Source organism: Nelumbo lutea, chromosome 4, assembly GCF_056320005.1.
Source record: "Nelumbo lutea isolate HS-2025 chromosome 4, American lotus-T2T, whole genome shotgun sequence".
In the NCBI taxonomy this organism is placed as follows: domain Eukaryota; kingdom Viridiplantae; phylum Streptophyta; class Magnoliopsida; order Proteales; family Nelumbonaceae; genus Nelumbo; species Nelumbo lutea.
Window position 1 is genome coordinate 79,264,208 of NC_142687.1, and position 18,105 is coordinate 79,282,312.

General features: G+C 35.7%; 1 protein-coding gene across 1 annotated transcript; it reads right to left on the reverse strand.

The window, feature by feature from the left end:
* Positions 1-10,453: 10,453 nt before the first annotated feature.
* Positions 10,454-11,293, reverse strand: LOC148861226 (uncharacterized). Its single transcript, XM_088941877.1, has one exon. The coding sequence runs from the start codon at positions 11,144-11,146 to the stop codon at positions 10,655-10,657; it is 492 nt and encodes a 163-aa protein (XP_088798003.1). The 5' UTR covers positions 11,147-11,293; the 3' UTR covers positions 10,454-10,654.
* Between the last annotated feature and the right edge of the window lie 6,812 nt (positions 11,294-18,105).

The window sequence follows — 18,105 nt, forward strand, 5'->3', positions numbered from 1 at the left end:
GATCTGATCTCGATCACTCCTAGAAAGCCGGAGAACAAACTGGTAGTATGGTGGCGGCAGGAGGAGAACGCAGGGAGAAGGCACAGTCACACTATATTCGACTTTTCTCTGTGCTCTGAGATCTTGTATCTCTAAGATTTCTGGGATGGGCTGAATGGTTTGCCCACTCCTTCTTTTATAGGCTTAAAGAGAGCTCCTAATCTCATTAGGAGTTTCCTATTCCAATTCTGTATTTTGATTAGGAGTCTTCTTTAAGAGATAAGGATAAGCCCTTATCTTATCTGCAGATCAGATCAATTCTCTCCTAATCTCATTAGGAGGTTTCCAGATCTGAATATGTATTCAGATCTGAACTCTCTGAGTGTATAGGGTAAGACCCTATCCTATCTGCTGATTTAATCACAGATCTGCTCCTTTATATAATTGATCATATCAGCCCAGTTCGAAATGGACTTTTAGGCCCATGAAGTCTAAGTACTCGAACTGCTTCCAAACTGCTGCCCAGTTGGGCTTCTTTGTATGGCATGGGACCCAAACATTGATCTACACATCAGCCACATGGGCTCAGCCCAGCCACTATTACAAGGCCTCGACAAATTCACTGAAAAGACAGTGAATCCCTTGAAGCCCATCACATGGACTTCTAATGGTCCCAACACTTACACTAAGTGGTCCTTGGGCCAAGCCACCTTATAAAAACCCAGGGACTGTGGGCAGATACAAGATTAGCCAATCACGTATTAATCTCAATGGTCTTACACTTAACCTCTCAGCCCATAATGATCATACACTGCCCAACAAGAGAGGACATCTCCCTCGGCTGCAAGGAACAGTAATTCACTCTCTACTCACATGGATCTCGGGAATTAAAACCTTTTGTAAACAATTTGAAACCATAATATATATATATATGTATATAAAATATATTTTGCAAAACAAATTTCAATGATTGAAATCAGTTGTTGGCAGTCTTGGTTTCCATCAGAGATAGTGCATCCCCGATCATTACCTTTATTCGACAAAGGGGTTGATCCTGTCACTATGATCACCCACTCAGATGAATTCTCGGACTGTCCCAACATACCCAGGCTTTGACCCCCGCTAAGGATCTCACTGATTGGCATATCAAAGATAATCGAGTCTAGGAGCCAGGTGTAACTTTCCAGTTTTGCCCACTAATCACCAAGGTCCAGGGCAATAATGGAAATCTGGTCCGGTTCAGGGTTTCAAGTAAACCTACACTGCATGTACCTCGGGTCTCACCCTGGTAGCTGAGACAGGCCACCCCAACACTTGGCGGCACACCAGTGTCAGCCTTAGCAAGATAAATCTCCTCTGACTTATCCAAGGTTGTGAATATTCTAAACTAAAACGAGTCTCATTATGTGTCCACTTTAAGGGTATTACATAGAAACACACCACAATAACATGAATCAAATATGTAATTTATTCATTTACAATAAATGTCATAACGTACATCAATCTGATTGGAGCTAAGGGCATACACTGTCTAACAACTCCCACTTGCACTTAGGTCCAATCTGGTATAAGTCGGAGTCCCAGACTTTCCATGTGTTTCTCAAACACTTTCTGTGTGAGTGGCTTAGTCAATGGGTCTGCTACATTCTCCGCTGATGCTACCTTCTGAATCAGGATGTCCCCTCTACCAACAATCTCTCGTAGTACATGGTACTTCCTCTCGATGTGCTTCGACTTCGAGTGGGCTCGTGGCTCCTTAGCCTGACCGATAGCTCCATTGTAGTCACACAACAACGGGATGGGTGATGTGCTGAACAGAACTACTCCTAATTCGTGAATGAACTTTTTCATCAACACGGCTTCCTTGGTAGCTTCACTTGTGTCTATGTATTCGGTTTTGGTTGTGGAGTCTGCCGTGGACCCATGTTTGTTGCTTTTCCAGCAAATAGCACACGATCCTATCATGAAAACATACCTAGAAGTAGACTTTCTATCATCTGGATCCGATTGGAAATCGCCATCAGTATACCCCTAGATCTATAGTGAGCTACCATCGAAAGTATTTAAGTATATTTTTCACAGTGGTCCAGTACTCCTGCCCTGGGTTGGCCTGGAATCTACTTACCACACTCACTGCCTGAGCAATGTCAAGATGAATGCATAGCATGGCGTACATGATGCTCCCTACGGCTGAGGCATAGGGAACGTCCTTAATGCCTTTAATCTCCTTAAAAGTCTTGGGAGACATCTTCTTGGAGAAAGTGACTCTATGCCTGAAAGGAACATTTCCCTTCTTGGAGTTCTTCATACTATATCTCTTGACAATTTTGTCAATGTAAGTAGATTGGAATAATCCAAATATCCGCTTTGATCTATCTCTATAGAGTCAAAGACCCAATATACAGGAGGCTTCTTCAAGATCTTTCATGGAGAATTGTTGTGAAAGCCATACTTTCACCATAGTCAACATTCCTACATCATTCCTAATGAGTAGAATGTCATCTACATACAGAACCAGAAACGTAACCTTATCCCCACTGGACTTCCTATAAACACAGGGCTCATACGGATTCTGCTCAAAGTCAATTTTTTTTACAGTAAAGTCAAACCGGATGTTCCAATTCCTAGAAGCTTGCTTAAGTCCATATATGGATCTATTTAATTTACATACTATGTGTTCCTGACCCACAACTATAAAACCTTGCGATTACTGCCTATAGATATCTTCAGTAAGATCTCCATTCAGGAGCATAGTTTTGACATCCATTTGCCAAATCTCGTAGTCATGGTATGCTGCTACAGTTAGCAGGATCCTAATGGATTTAAGCATGGCTACGGGCAAAAATGTTTCCTCATAATCGATGCCCTCTTTTTGAATATACCCTTTCACCACCAAATGAGCTTTGTAGGTCTCAACCTTACCATCGGGGCCCTTTTTCCTCTTACAGATCCATTTGCATCCAATTGCTTTACCTCGGGGGGCAGATATACCAGAGTCCAGACTCCATTAGTCTTCATTGAGTCCATCTCAGCTCTCGAGGCATCTACCCACTTCAGGGAATCTATGTCCAATATAACTTCCGCATAAGTCACGGGATCCTCCTCACTAGTCATGGCTTTCACCAAGTAACTATCCTAGTCATAGCCAAAACGGACTAATGGCTTGGATACCCGGGTAGATCTTCTAGGTTGGTCAATACCTAGAACCTGTAGGACACCTCCCACTGCTCTCGAGCTCTCCTCATCAAGAACTATTTCCTGATGATGATTGTTCCGGATATAATCATTTTCCAAGAATTGTGCATTTCGGCTACAGAACACCTTCTGCTCACTTGGATCATAGAATAGGTAACCCACAGAGCCCTTGGTGTTGCCTACAAATACGCAATGGCTGGTCTTGGATTCCAATTTGTCTGCACTCGTTCTTTTAACGTGCGCTGGACAAACCCAAATCTTCAAGTGTTTGACACTTGGTTTCTTTCCAGTCCAAAGTTCATATGGAGTATTCGAAACCAATTTGGTTGGAACCCGATTCAGCACGTATATCACAGTATCTAATGGATAACCCCAATGGGATGTGGGCAACTCTGAGTGTACGAGAAGTGACTGGACCATATCCAATAAGGTCATATTCCTCCTCTCTGAAGCATCATTAAGTTGCGGTGTAGCAGGAGGTGCCAACTGTGATATTATCCTGTTGACCTTCAAGTAGTCCCTAAATTCGTCAAAGAGATACTCGTCACCTCAATACGATCGAAGGGCCTTAATTTCTCTCCCTAACTATTTCTCGACCTCTTGTTTGAACTCTTTGAACTTTTCAAAGGATTCAGACTTGTGTCTCATTAGATACACGTAACCATACCAAGAATAATCATTGGTAAATGTAATGAAATACATGTGCTAGTTACAAGTCCTAACACTCAGATGACGACATACATCAGTATGTATAAGGTCAAGTGTACCTGTACATCTTTAGGCTTACTGCTAAATGATCGTTTTGTCATCTTACCCTAAGGCAAGGCTCACAAGTGGGAAGATCTTCTATAGTTAGAAAACCCAAAGGACCATCCTTTACCAACCATGGATACGATCAATACTGATATGGCCAAGTCAGTATTGCCACAGGCACATGGGATTAACTATATCACGGGTTATTTTCTTAGGGATATCAGCCGACGTAGTTTCGGCCATGTTAGTTTCTAGAGAAGGATGTAGAACATAGAGACCGTTCTTCAGTTCCCCTTATGCGATGAATCTGTTGTTTCTTTTAATAGTAACCGTATTATTAAAGAAGATAGAATAACTATCCGCACACAGTTTTGAGATAGAAAAAAAAATTCTTCTTAAATTCTGTACAAAAAGACAATCTTTGAGTACAATGGATCCTTCTCTAAAAACTAATTCAACGATTCCTATGGTCGTAGCTGCAACACTTGCAGAAGTCCCCCAGTAAAGCGTTACTTCTCCTTCACTCAGCATTCTACTTACCTTGAATCCCTGTAGTGAGTTACACACATGAGTTGAAGCCTCGAAGTCAATACACCAGGATGCAGAAGCTACCAACAAATTGGTTTCGATGACACAAGATTCAAAATTACCTTTCTTGGATTCCAGGTATTGAGGACATTTCCTCTTCCAATGGCTAGCCTGATGGTAGAAATGACAGGCATCTGATGCCTTGTCTTTCCTCTACTTCTTGGGTTTGGTGGTCTTCTTCTGGGGCTTTCTCTTTGCCCTCCTCTTCTTGCCCTTCTTGCCAGGTTCAACAAGCATGGTTAGGGGCTCATCCTTCTTAATCAATTCTTTGGCCCTCTACAACATATTGTTGAGTTCCTGAACGCTGACATTCAGCTTATTCATATTGTAGTTCATCATGAACAGATTGAAGGACGGAGGCAAAGAGTTGACAATGGCATCTATCTGGGTCATGTGATCTGGCCCGGATCCAAGAGCCTCAAGCTCATTTATGTAACCCATCATCCGAAGACAATGGTCATGAACTTGTTGCCCCTGGACATCTGTGCGGTCATGAACTGCTTCAAGACCTTCTGTCGAGTAGAACGATTATGCTCTTCGTACATTGTCTTAAGATTGTCCAATATATCCTTGGAAAGTTCGATCTGATCAAACTGCCTCTATATTAGATTGTCTAGAGAAGCAATGATATAACACCGGGCAAGGGGGTTTTTCTCCTCCCATTCCTGATAGTCCCTTCTCTATGCCTCAGAAGCCTTGTCTCCCGGACGTTCTGGGGTAGAATTCTTGGCCACCTTATCCAGTTTTTCAGAGGTTAAGACAAGCATAAGGTTACGGTACCAGTCGGCATAGTTTGGGCCCTTAAGCTTGTTGTCGTCAAGAAGCTTTGCAAATTGTCTATTTGCCATTTTCTGATAAAAGAGCAAACATCAGTCCACAACCTAATTTGATTCATGTTATCTACATAGATATGGCTTTTAATCTATGTTTCATTCCCATTTATTCATCTCTAAGATTTCCCTCCTATCTCAGTGACAAAGACTGTGAATTGTCTCTGGAAATGTGGAAAATCACATAGGGTGCATGGAGCCAACTGTTTCAGCTGCATAAACCCACCACCTTTCTGTGAAGGATCATATCCACTCAACATATGAGCTTTTCGTTTGGCCTCTGTCAGACAAGGTTCAGAGTCATTTTAGGTTAAACCTTTCTGTCTAGTGAGTGCTCACCCATCATATTCATGAACTCCAACGTACCGTGAGAGAGTTCGCATTTTCTGGTGAAGCCCCTCCCACATCGGTCCATGACGCCCCTATCATCTTATGGAACATTCCAACAGATCCAGTAGCAAATGGATAACCCATTTTCTGGTGCGCTTCCTCATTACTGAATGACCCATCTTCATGCTAATGATGGAAGGCCTTTAGAGAGTTCATCATATGAATCTCTCTATCACATGCACTCATATTTCAGGAGGGAACAAAAGTTACGCCCTAGTTTAATTTAGGTCAAACCAGAGTGGCTCCCATTGACTTTCATAAAGCCAGATTCCTGGTGGGCCCTAAACGGCTAGGGTTCCGCATGTATCCTTTTCAGGGGTGTGGGGTCCACCACTGAGGGAGATCATCCAATGATCTTTAGGGACACCATGGCAATGATGTGCATTAATCTATGGTGTGTGCAAGAGCCACTATCGTATCTGCATGAACCAAGTACTTATGGCCCATGTATGTAGCACATCACACATCCATACATCACATGCAAGGATAGAATTGATCCAATCAATTAATATCTATAAAACCCATTATAAAAGTCCATTTTAATCCTTAATATTACCAATTAATATTATCTAGGTATATGGGCCGAATAGGGTTAGTAGTTCGGCCCATATAGCTTTCCTACAAATTGTGGGCTTTTGCAGTTTTAACACCTCAAAATTGGGCCTTACAAGTGTGGGCCGAATTAAGTCTCTCAATTAACCATCAACCCCTTGACCCAAAAGTGGGAAATTAGGGCTGACAATCAGCCTCCATCGAACCACAGGTTCGGTCCAACCAGTTTGGACCAACCTAGTTCGAATGAGTCTAGGGTTTGATTTTTAATTAAAGATTTAATTCAAGAAACTATATAAAATTAATTACTGATTAAAGAACAAGCAAGAATTAGTCATAGGGTTGTTCACACACCTCCATCCTGCAAAACAAACGTCAAAACCTAGTTTGCAGTATCACAAACTACAAATCGCAGATATCGATTTATGTATCTACGAAATTTTCTTCAGTGCCGCCATCTTCGATCAGGAAAATAAAAGAAATAGAAAACCTAATTTCAATTAATATTACATTTGATCGAATCCTATACATTCAGTCTAGAAAATAAAAAAAAATTATTTACAGATCAGAATGTAAAAAAGAAAAACTACAAATCGCAGGTTCACTGCACCAATCAAGATTTTGATCTCCAGTTGTACGAATAGTACAGAAAACAAGAAAATAATAAAGAACAGTTCTAAATAAATTCCACATTTATAAAAATTAATTTCATATCATTTGCCCTTTAACTAGGAACCGATTTCTCAGAAAAAAACCATAATCTATGCAAATCGGGTAGAACGCCTTCTGCCCATTTGCGCAGGTTCATATTTGATTTAATTTGGTTCAAGATTTGAACCTGGCTCTGATACCACTGAAGGGATGAGAGATCCATCAAATGGATGGCTAAACCCTATAGGAAGGTAGGGCAAAATTTCAAATATTTCTCTCTCTCCCAGCTGGGAATCACATTCCCTGTTTTAGAAAAATTGCATTTTTCAATGATCAATCTCGAACCAAGAACCGAACCAAATTTGAACCAAAAGGAAGGAGAGAGATATACCTGATACGAAGAAATAGTATCTCCCAAAGAAGGTGTTCACGCCCAAAGAAAGACTCCAAAGACTGTTCCCATTGAAGATGACATAGTGTAGGGTGGAACAGAATCAGTAGTGTTCTTCCCCAGAACCGAACCCTTCACAAGAATTCAATGGAGACAGTGAACACAACTTCAAATCAGTCTTTCTCCAAAGGCTGATATCAAGATCTAATCTTGATCACTCCTAGAAAACTGGAGAATGAACTGGCAGTATGGCGGCGGCAGGAGGAGAACGCAGGGAGAAGGCAAAGTCACACTGTTTTCGACTTTTCTCTATGCTCTGAGATCTTGTATCTCTGAGATTTTTGGGATGGGCTGAATGGTTCACCCACTCCTTCTTTTATAGGCTTAAAGAGAGCTCCTAATCTCATTAGGAGTTTCCTATTGCAAATCTGTATTTGGATTAGGAGTAAGGATAAGCCCTTATCTTATCTACAGATTAGATTAGCTCTCTCCTAATCTCATTAGGAGGTTTTCAGATCTGAATCTGTATTCAGATCTGGACTCTCTGAGTGGATAAGGTAAGACCTATCATATCTGTTGATTTAATCTCTGATCCGTCCCTTTATATAATTGATCATATCAGCCCAGTTCGAAATGGACTTTTAGGCCCATGAAGTCTAAGTGCTCGAACTGCTTCCAAACTGCTGCCCAGTTGGGCTTCTTTGTATGGCGTGGGACCCAAACATTGATCTACACATCAGCCACATGGGCTCAGTCCAGCCACTATTACAAGGCCTCGACGAATTCACTAAAAAGATAGTGAATCCCTTGAAGCCCATCACATGGACTCCTAATGGGCCCAACACTTACACTAAGTGGTCTCTGTGCCAAGCCACCTTATAAAAAACTAGGGACTGTGGGCAGATACAAGATTAGCCCATTAGGTATTAATTTCAATGGTCTTACACTTAACCTCTCGGCCCATAATGATCATACACTGCCCAACAAGATACCTAGTGCAGTATCATAATCGAGTCTAGGGATCAGGTGTAACTTTCCAGTTTTTCCCACTAATCACCAAGGTTTAGGGCAATACTGGAAATCTGGTCCGGTTCAGGGTTTCAAGTAAACCTACAGTACATGTACCTCGGGTCTCACCTTGGTAGCTGAGACAAGCCACCCCAACACTTAGCGGCACACCAGTGTCAGCCTTAGCAGGATAAATCTCCCCAAACTTATTCAACGGCTGTGAACATTCTAAACTAACACGAGTCTCATTTTGTATCCAGTTTAAGGGTATTACACAGAAACACACCACAATAATATGAATCAAATATGTAATTTATTCATTTACAATAAATGTCATAATGTACATCAATCTGATTGGAACTAAGGACATACACTGTCTAACACTTTTCATATATAGGTTTTCAAATTCGTGATGGAGATCTTGAAATTTAATAGTAGGTACCTTACTACCTTGATACTCTTCTTTGAGAATACTCCATGGTTCATTTGAAGTAATAGCATTTATGGTTTTTGGAAAGATGCTATGCACCATGCCTGATGGATCAATGACAAAGCCTTTGCATCTTTCCTCTTCTTCTCCTTAAAGCCATTTCACTGAGCTGTTGTCATTTGATTAGGTCCTCAAACCCATTTTTTACAATATCCCAGGCTCTAATTGACACAAACATTGTCTTCATCTTAATGTCCCAAAACAAACAATTAGTGCCGTCAAAAATAGGAACAACCAATGAACCATTCACAACATTACCTATCATGCGTCTACTATATCTGCAGTAAATGGAACGCCTAGCTTCTAGACCAACCTGGCTTTGATGCCACTTGTAAACTATAGTGGTCTCTCGACAGCTATTTCTCAACTAGGTTGTGAGCAGAATTTTTAAACAAAATAAAGCAAGGAATAGGACACTATAGAGGCAAAATCTGACAAAGAAAAACAACAGAGAACAACTTCTATTACTTCAACTTCAGTAAGTACATGGAACTCTTTTAATAGACGCAAGACTAACAACCAATTAGTTTCCATGATAACACATTCAGCATATCTAGCTGAACTCACTATCAAGCAAAAAAACAATTAATTGATACATAATAGTTGGACCTGGTCTCTCTCAACTACAGAGACACGTACAAGATAACAAACAAAAATGATTCTAAAACTGGAACTAATTGTAACTTGAAAAATAACCTCTTACTGAACTGAGTTGTGGCTCAAGTAGCCCCGCAGTTTGAGGTGGGGATCATATTCTCTGTCCCTGACCCAGATTTTGAAATAAATTCCTATCCTCGACCCTAATTTTTGTCAGTGATAAAAGTGACCCTCCATCCTGATCCCTAAGGCTCAATTTGAAAGGAGTACAGATACAAATATGCACAGTGCAAAACCTTACATTTTGTATGTATTTGCACTATACATATTTGTATTTATACTTCTTCCAAACTGAGACTAATGGAGAAGGGTTTCTCATCAAGAACTCAAATCCCTGAAATTTTTAAATTAAAATTATTTTTTAAAATAGATTTATTTAAAATAAGAGAATATTTTTAAAATATAACAATTCTCTAAAGATTATTGATCTATTATGTCATAAGAACTTCCAACTATGATGGATTGGGGCGGGGCGAGGAATTCACTCCGTCCCCGCCCCCATTCCTACCGAGGTAATCCATAGCCAATTCTAAAAGCCAATTCTAAATGATTGCAGGTAAAGGACTCAATTCTGAATCCATAATGAAGGAAATATAATATTATTGGTATTATGGCCTGTAAACCAAACAAGTGAAGGGAAAATACCATTATTCATGTGATAAAATTATTGGTAGGCGCCTAGGCCCAATCTTAGGAGTGTGGATTTACTATTCACACCAACTCTGTCCACACTTATTCACATAACATGACAGTCACATATGGGAACATCTGAGTCTAGATCTCTTGCCCACAAGAACTTTGTTCACGTTTATAGCAGCCACATATGGAAAACATCTCATTATATTATGGACAAGATTCTCGTAGGCAGAGCATCTCATGCTGTTACATGTTATTATGCACAGGTAAATATTTACAATGCACGGAGATAGTGTTTTACGGGTATCCGGAGTCCAACCTTTTGGTCCCAGGTAACGAAAATACTCTTTAATTATTTATTGATTTGTTCATTTATTCATTTATTCTAGCATAGCACATTACAACGGAAACACAGTACGTAGTAGAAGGTGTGGAGTTGAGAGAGAAAAGAAAAATGAAAGATGCTGTGAATGATAACCATGACGAAGCTCAAGAAGCTATCTATATTCAGAGTCTCGAGTCTTCAATCTAGTATTAAACTAGTATAAGTTTTCCTTCCTTGACTTCCATTACTTCCTTGGTTTCTTTAGCTTCTGGTTCTGGGACTTCGTCCATCTCGAATGCTGAAGCCGGAAAGGATTTCGACAGACCTGTTGAAGTCTTGAAGTTGATTTTGCCAGTGTTGGGGTTGAGGCAAATGCCGGTCAGAGTGAACCAGACCAGAAGCTCTTTAGTCTTCACACCAGTCAGCTTCTTAATCCTATATGGCTCAACGTAGGCTGTGACCTCCGTTGCATAGGAAACAAGTCTACCAACCTTCTCATACTTGTATTCAATCTTCTGTTTCTGTTTGAGCCAAACAAAACCAGTTTCCCTCACGTACCCGCATTCTTCTACGTCTCTTACAGGGACGATACTGTTTGGCAGTCCTATCTCCTTGAGCAACCATTTGAACTTTTCTCGACAGATTTCATCGCCGTAATAGACCTCAGCATTGGCTATCACATCTTTTGTTACTAAAGACATCTCTTCTCTAACAAAAACTCTCGATCGGTCTCTTCTCGCCTCTTTGTGCTGCGAGCAAGCGAGAGTGCGAGAGATAGAGGTAGACAGAGTGAGAGAGAGAGAGAGAGAGAGAGAGAGAGAGAGAGAGAGAGAAGTGACCAAACAGCTTCATCAAGCGGGTTAATATAGTGGTGAAGCCATAAATTTGCCCTTGTTTATTGATAAAATTCATGATATAGCCTCGTAAGCCAACATTTTAATTTCTTTTGGTTGTGAGAAGATGACTGTTGCGACCTTGGCACATCAGATATGAGGTCTTGATTAGAAACTTGAACTAACCCCCCCATCAGAAGGACAAATTTTAAGTTGCCACATTTAATGCACAGAAAAAGGAAAAATATTCAGTGGATGGATGCGTTATGGACTTGCATTCCGTTCATTCTGGAATAATAAGTTAGACTTGATTATTACTTGATTCTGTTGCAGAGTGGATCAGCATTTATAGTCTCGGACGGATTGCCATTCACCTGTACAAAGTGTTGATCGGGTTAGGTAAGGCAGGTTTCAATATACAGGAGGAAAGTGGTTAATTTTAATTGAGAGGCATCTCTACCAGCAATGTGGTTGCTTCTTTCTTGGAGCGATTAAAGACAGATCCAATAAGTAGTTAGGGCCGTTGGATATAAATGAGCAAAAAGCTAGTTCGTGAGACGAGCCTGAGCTTCAATTCAAGCTCGTTTGCAGGTTAAACCATCCCCAATGTAGCATAGATGGGATCAACTTAATTGGTTTGAACTATGTTTGTATATATGTGAATGTAAATGGCTCTAAACTTTTGGTTTCAATAAGCATAATCTATGCTATTCAAAAAAAAAAATTATCTATGCATATATTAATCAAATCAGTCCACGTCATATGGCCTCTACTTTCTCCTAAATTCTAATTCTTGCATTCTCATTCCTTTCCAGCCCTCTCATTTAATTCATAAACGTGGGTCAATTATAACAGAGACATCTTAATATAGAGGGACAATTTGAAATATTTACGAGTATAACATATAATATTGGCCTCATGTGTTGACATTACCGCTACTATTGTATGTTAAACTCGATTAATAGTAATAGTTTGCAAAATTAATAAACTAATGTTAGTAATTCATAAAATTATTCATTTAATTTTTATTTAAAATGATTAGGATAATAGAAAAATCAAAATAAATTACTGATTTCCAATTTTAGCAATAATAATTGTAAAACTAATTACAAGAATATTATACTTAATTTATAATAACAAATTCTAGCATTATTAAAAAATTTTAAAAGTAATTAACTTACCATAACATCATAACTTAAGTTATACATCAATAACAATTTACTAAATAAATTAAAATTCAATAAAAGTAAAAATTATTAATTTAAGATTGATTTAATTTCAAATTAAAAATAATAAAAGATAAACACAACAAGTCGGGTTCAGTATGGGTTTGCCTTCACCCTAACCCGACTCGACAATGCTTCTACTCGAACCCGACATAATGACACAAAGTTTTAAATCCTGACCCAACCTTATAAGGGTTCAACCCGATACCAACCAGACTTTCATCAATCTTTTCAATTATATTTTCTATGGTGCATTTGAAAACCCAAGTAAAGATGGCAATCTAACCCACCCCTATTCGGGCTCCAACTTGTTCCGCCTTCATTGGGTCAATTGTTTTAACCATTGATTGGGATCTAAGGACAAGGTGGGTTAGTATTTGTCCAAATGTTTTAAAAACCGATCTAGAACCAAAACTGTTTTGGCCATCGGTTTTTGGGTCAATGGTTCTATCATTTGGTCTAAATGAACAACCCATTGCAATTTAAAAAATAAAATAAAAATAGCCAAAAACCATTGTATAGGTTGAATGGGTTGAGAGTTTGATTGCCTAGGTCAATGGGTTGCTTTCCAAGTCAATGATTTTTGGCAAAGGAATAGTTCAGGGATGAAACGGATTTGGTTGCCTAGACGGTTTCAAGTCAAGTCAACGATAGTTTAGAAACCGTGATTTGTCCAACCCATCCAGAGCCTATACTAACTCCCCCAACATCCCAATACATGGAACGCTACAAATCCAATAGTTTCATTCCTTTTTGTCTATATCAGATCAATACGGACCTGTATCAAGTTGTTTCAGGTCTGTATCGACTGATACATGACCGATATGGACTGATATTTTGAATGTATTGGTTGATACATAGTGTAATATTAGATTATCTCTCTCTCTCTCATAAATAAGCCTATTTAATAATTCTTTGTCTCTCTAATAACTCCTACATTTAAGGAAACTTGCCCTAAATAACACCTACTCCCCTATAGTTTTTACCTCTCTCTCTCTTAATAACTCTTTGTCTCTCTTAATTAATAACTAGCGGGGACCTGTGCGATGCACGGGATTTGTTAAGTTAAAGATAAATAATAGAAACATGTAAGAGTATACAATTGTTTTATATAATAACTAATAATCATTTATATTTTATATACTACTTTTAATAATTTTTTTATAATAAAAAATAACAATAATTAATTTTAGATAGGGTTGTTTATCAAACTTAGAGATGGAAATTTTCCCCAATCCCCGTGGGAATCGCCCCGAATGAGGTGGGGATGGGGATGATTTTCCCCCCGTGGGGATGGAGATAGACAAATTTTCATCCCCATTGGCAGGGACGACACAGGGATGGGAAGAGCACCCCCTACCCCACGGGGACCCCAATCCCCATCCCATCGGATTCCCACTAATATATGTATATATATGCATGCATTTATGTGTGTGTATATATATATATATATATATATATATATATATATATATATATATACATATATATACATACGTTTATATGTTAATATTTTTAAAAATATGATTGAATATGTTTAGATCCGTTCTAATGGCATTGTAAATTTTAATTATTTTATTCTTATTTTTTAAATAAAATAAAAAACAAAAATATAATGGTTGACATTATAAAGAATCATGGGGAGTAGGGATCCCCGTGGAGACGGTGATGGGGAGAGGCTCCTTGTTCCCACCTAAACTCGTTGCCATTCCTAATCAAACTAATGAAATTAACCAACCTAATTTCTAGTATTTCCAGTCGACTAAATAAACAATAGTTTAAACTACAATAATTATTGAAAATTTTCTATTAAATAACAAAACAAAAATAGATATATACATAATTATTGAAAATATATTTATCACAAAAGATAATAAATAATTATTGAAATACAATAAATATTAGTTTTAGTATATATAAATATATAATAAATATATATTAAGTTTTAAAATTATAATTAATAAACATTAATTTTTTGGAACGTTATTTTCTAGAATTATTAATTGGTATAAATGAAATTAGTTATTTACAATATTATATATTTATTGAAATAATATCATTATTTAAATTTTAAAATATTAATTACCTATTGAATTTAATAATCTATAAAATTATAGTATTATTAATACATAATTTTGTTATTTTAACTATTTAAAATCTGGTTAAGTTAAATATTTCATTATTTAAAATATTTAAATATTTAACTACATATCTAAAATCTTAATCTGTGTATTATATCGGAAAGTTATGCGGTAACTATTTAAAATATATTATTAATTGATTTAATAATTATTGAAAATTTTCTATTAAATAACATAACAAATATATATATATATAATTATTGAAAATATATTTATCACAGAAAATAATAAATAATTACTTAAATACAATAAGTATTAATGTTATTATATATAAATATATAATAAATATAGATTAAGTTTTTAAAATTATTATTATTAAACATTAAATTTTTTGAAAGTTATTATCTAGAATTATTAATTGGTATAATTGAAATTATTTATTTACAATATTAATTATTTGTTGTAATAATATAATTATTTAAATTTTAAAATATTAATTACTTATTGAATTTAATAATCCATAAAATTGTATTACTACTAATACATAATTTTGTTATTTTAACTATTTAAAATATAGTTATGTTAAATATTTCGTTATTTAAAATATTTAGTTATTTAACTAAATATTTAAAATCTTAATCTATGTATTATAATTGAAAGTTGCACAGTTAATATTTAAAATATGTTATTAATTGATTTAAATACATAATTTCATGATGAATTTTGTAAAAATATATAGTTATTATTAATATGAATATTATTAAATCGATTATTATTATTTTTGTCTTTCAATAAATATTTTAAAGTTATTATATAAGTTTATTAAAATATTAAAAAAATTCTTAAATTTTTTAATTCAAACTTTCTTTAGATAGATGTAGATAATAAGTGGGGAGAAGATAAATAAGAATTAGAAATAATTTTTAGGAGAGAAACTCTTTACTAAATTAGAGATAATTTAGGAGAAAGTTTAGGATAATGGGGGAGGTTGTTTAGGAGAAATTTTAGGAGGATTTTTTTGGAGAAAGTAGGGTTTCTAAATGGTAGTTTCAAAAATGACATGGATTAAAAAAATTAAAATTTTCAAAAAAATGAGAAATTTTCTAGACTTGTCATTAAACCAACATATTTAAAACTACAAATAAGAAAGATAAAGAGTATTGAACCCTAGTAACTTAGTTGTAATAAGCATAAACAAACCACTACACCATATTCAATCATCAATTATAATTGTATGTATTTTTATTCTTAAGCAATGTTTTCTTCTTAATGGATGTTCATTAATTAATGTTAAAATTGATTATTAAAATTTATATACTAATAAACATTAATATAAATTATATTGATTTTCTAAAAATTAATACTCATTTTACTCCTTCCATTATCTTCAACGAAGCAATTTGTTCCTATATCTCACATTTTATATAAACTATTGAGGTATGGATTTGTATGTTTAAATAAATTGTTTTTTTATAAGTGTTTATGTAACTTATTTAAAGTCATATAAAATTTATATTTATTGTTATTAATGTATTTTTTTTAATTTATATAAGTTTCCTAATGTATCCATGCGTATCTTGATTTTTCATATGTGTCCGTGCATATCCAAAGAGTATCCCGAAACATCTCTTAAAATTATCTTTCCAATACACCTTATTGAACCTTGATATATATATATATATATATATATATAATTCCTATCAAAAATATAAAATAGACTTTATACAATACATAATAGTATAATCCATAGTTTTTATACCATCATTGAGTCAAATGGTCAGACAGTTCGGCTTGGAAATTATCTAGACAACTGGTTCTATTTCACCTCAGAATCGCTACTTTAATTTGCCAAAATTTGTTGACTTTGGTCAATGACCCATTGAGTCACACAGTCTAAGCATCAACCCATTTGGCCCAAAAAACGGTTTTTGATCATTTTCATTTTAATTATTTTTTTTTTAAATTGCAACTAACCGTCCATTCGGACTAGACAATTCGAACCACTGATTTGAAAATCAGTGGCCAAAACAGTTTGAGTTTCAGGTCGATTTTTAAAATATTGATATAATCAACTTCAATAAATATTATTAAAAATACAATTTTATCAAATAATACATACCACAAATAAATAATGGGTGATATCTATAAGTCGAGCCCTAGCTCAGTTATTAGTTCATGGCTTCATGCATATAAGGAGCCTACCTGCGCAAAGTTGGTTCAGATTTCAGAACTCCACCCCTAACTCTACCTATTTGGTAGAAGATGTTGACGAGAATATTAGAGAGAGGGAGAGAGCAGAAAAACAGCTGGGTTTAATTGCGTGGTGTCGTTATCTACACAGATCGAATAGGCTCCTGGTTTTAGGTAAATAGAAGAAGCTCATTAAGTGAAACTCTGGTGCACGTTATGAACTCTGAGGTTTTTTGGTAAACAATTCTGAATAAGTTATCAAAAAGATAAAAAGTAAAAGTGGAATTCTCAGTGTTTTTTTTGGTGGAAGAATCCTTAGTATGTTATTCTCTTTTTTTATGTTGCGTACATTAATTCCTGTTTGATAAACAAACAAGAAATAAACTAGAAACAGAAGATACAAAAGGAAATAAGAAGTCTGGAGTATGATCCCACCATAATACAATTACCAGCTAAACTTTTAGTCGTTTAACACTCGTCCACAAAATTTTCCAAAAACCAACAAATTGGATATCCCAAATGAATAATCGTTAGGGTAAATTGCTAAAACCTCCCTTAAAGTTTTTAGTTGTTGTTGAAACTTCCCTAAAGTTTGTTAATTGTAGTCAACCTCTCCTAAATCTTTAGATATAGTTGTATGTAGATCCCCTTTTGTTAGAATCTTCTACAAAAGAGGCATCAAAATGTTTAAAATACGCATACAGTTATTTTTTATCAAAATGTTTATTTTCCAAATTTTCTCTTCATATGAATCGCTAGTCCAAACCCTTCCAATCTCTTTTCTAAAATTGATTTATTTTCCAAAATTGTCCTTCATATCAATAATTCATGTGGCATTTGGTAACATGTTCATCTCGTGGATGGACCATTTTGGTCCATGCGATGGGGTGAACTCCCCGTTCAATTGGTCGTGGATAGGACCAATCCACACTATATCATGGACCAGCCCTATCCACAATCCAAAATATTAGCCACACATATATCTCGTAGATGTGGCCGGTCCATAACATTTTTACACTCTATTTTGATACAATACATCTCTTCTACATACTTGTCTTTCTTTTAAATTTGTATATTTTAAAATAATAATGTTTTAATATTTACTTTTTAATATTTATCAATAAAATAATATTTTTAAATTTTAATTCTAGAGCGTGCTCGGTAGTGCTTCTTCTCCACTCTTTTTTATTTATTTAAATATTAATTTTTAATTTTTTTATTAATAAAATAATATTTTTTTAATATATTTAAATATTTTTATTTTTAATTATTTTACTATAATTTTTATTAAAATTAATATTTATTTGTTAATGTTAATTTATTGATGTCT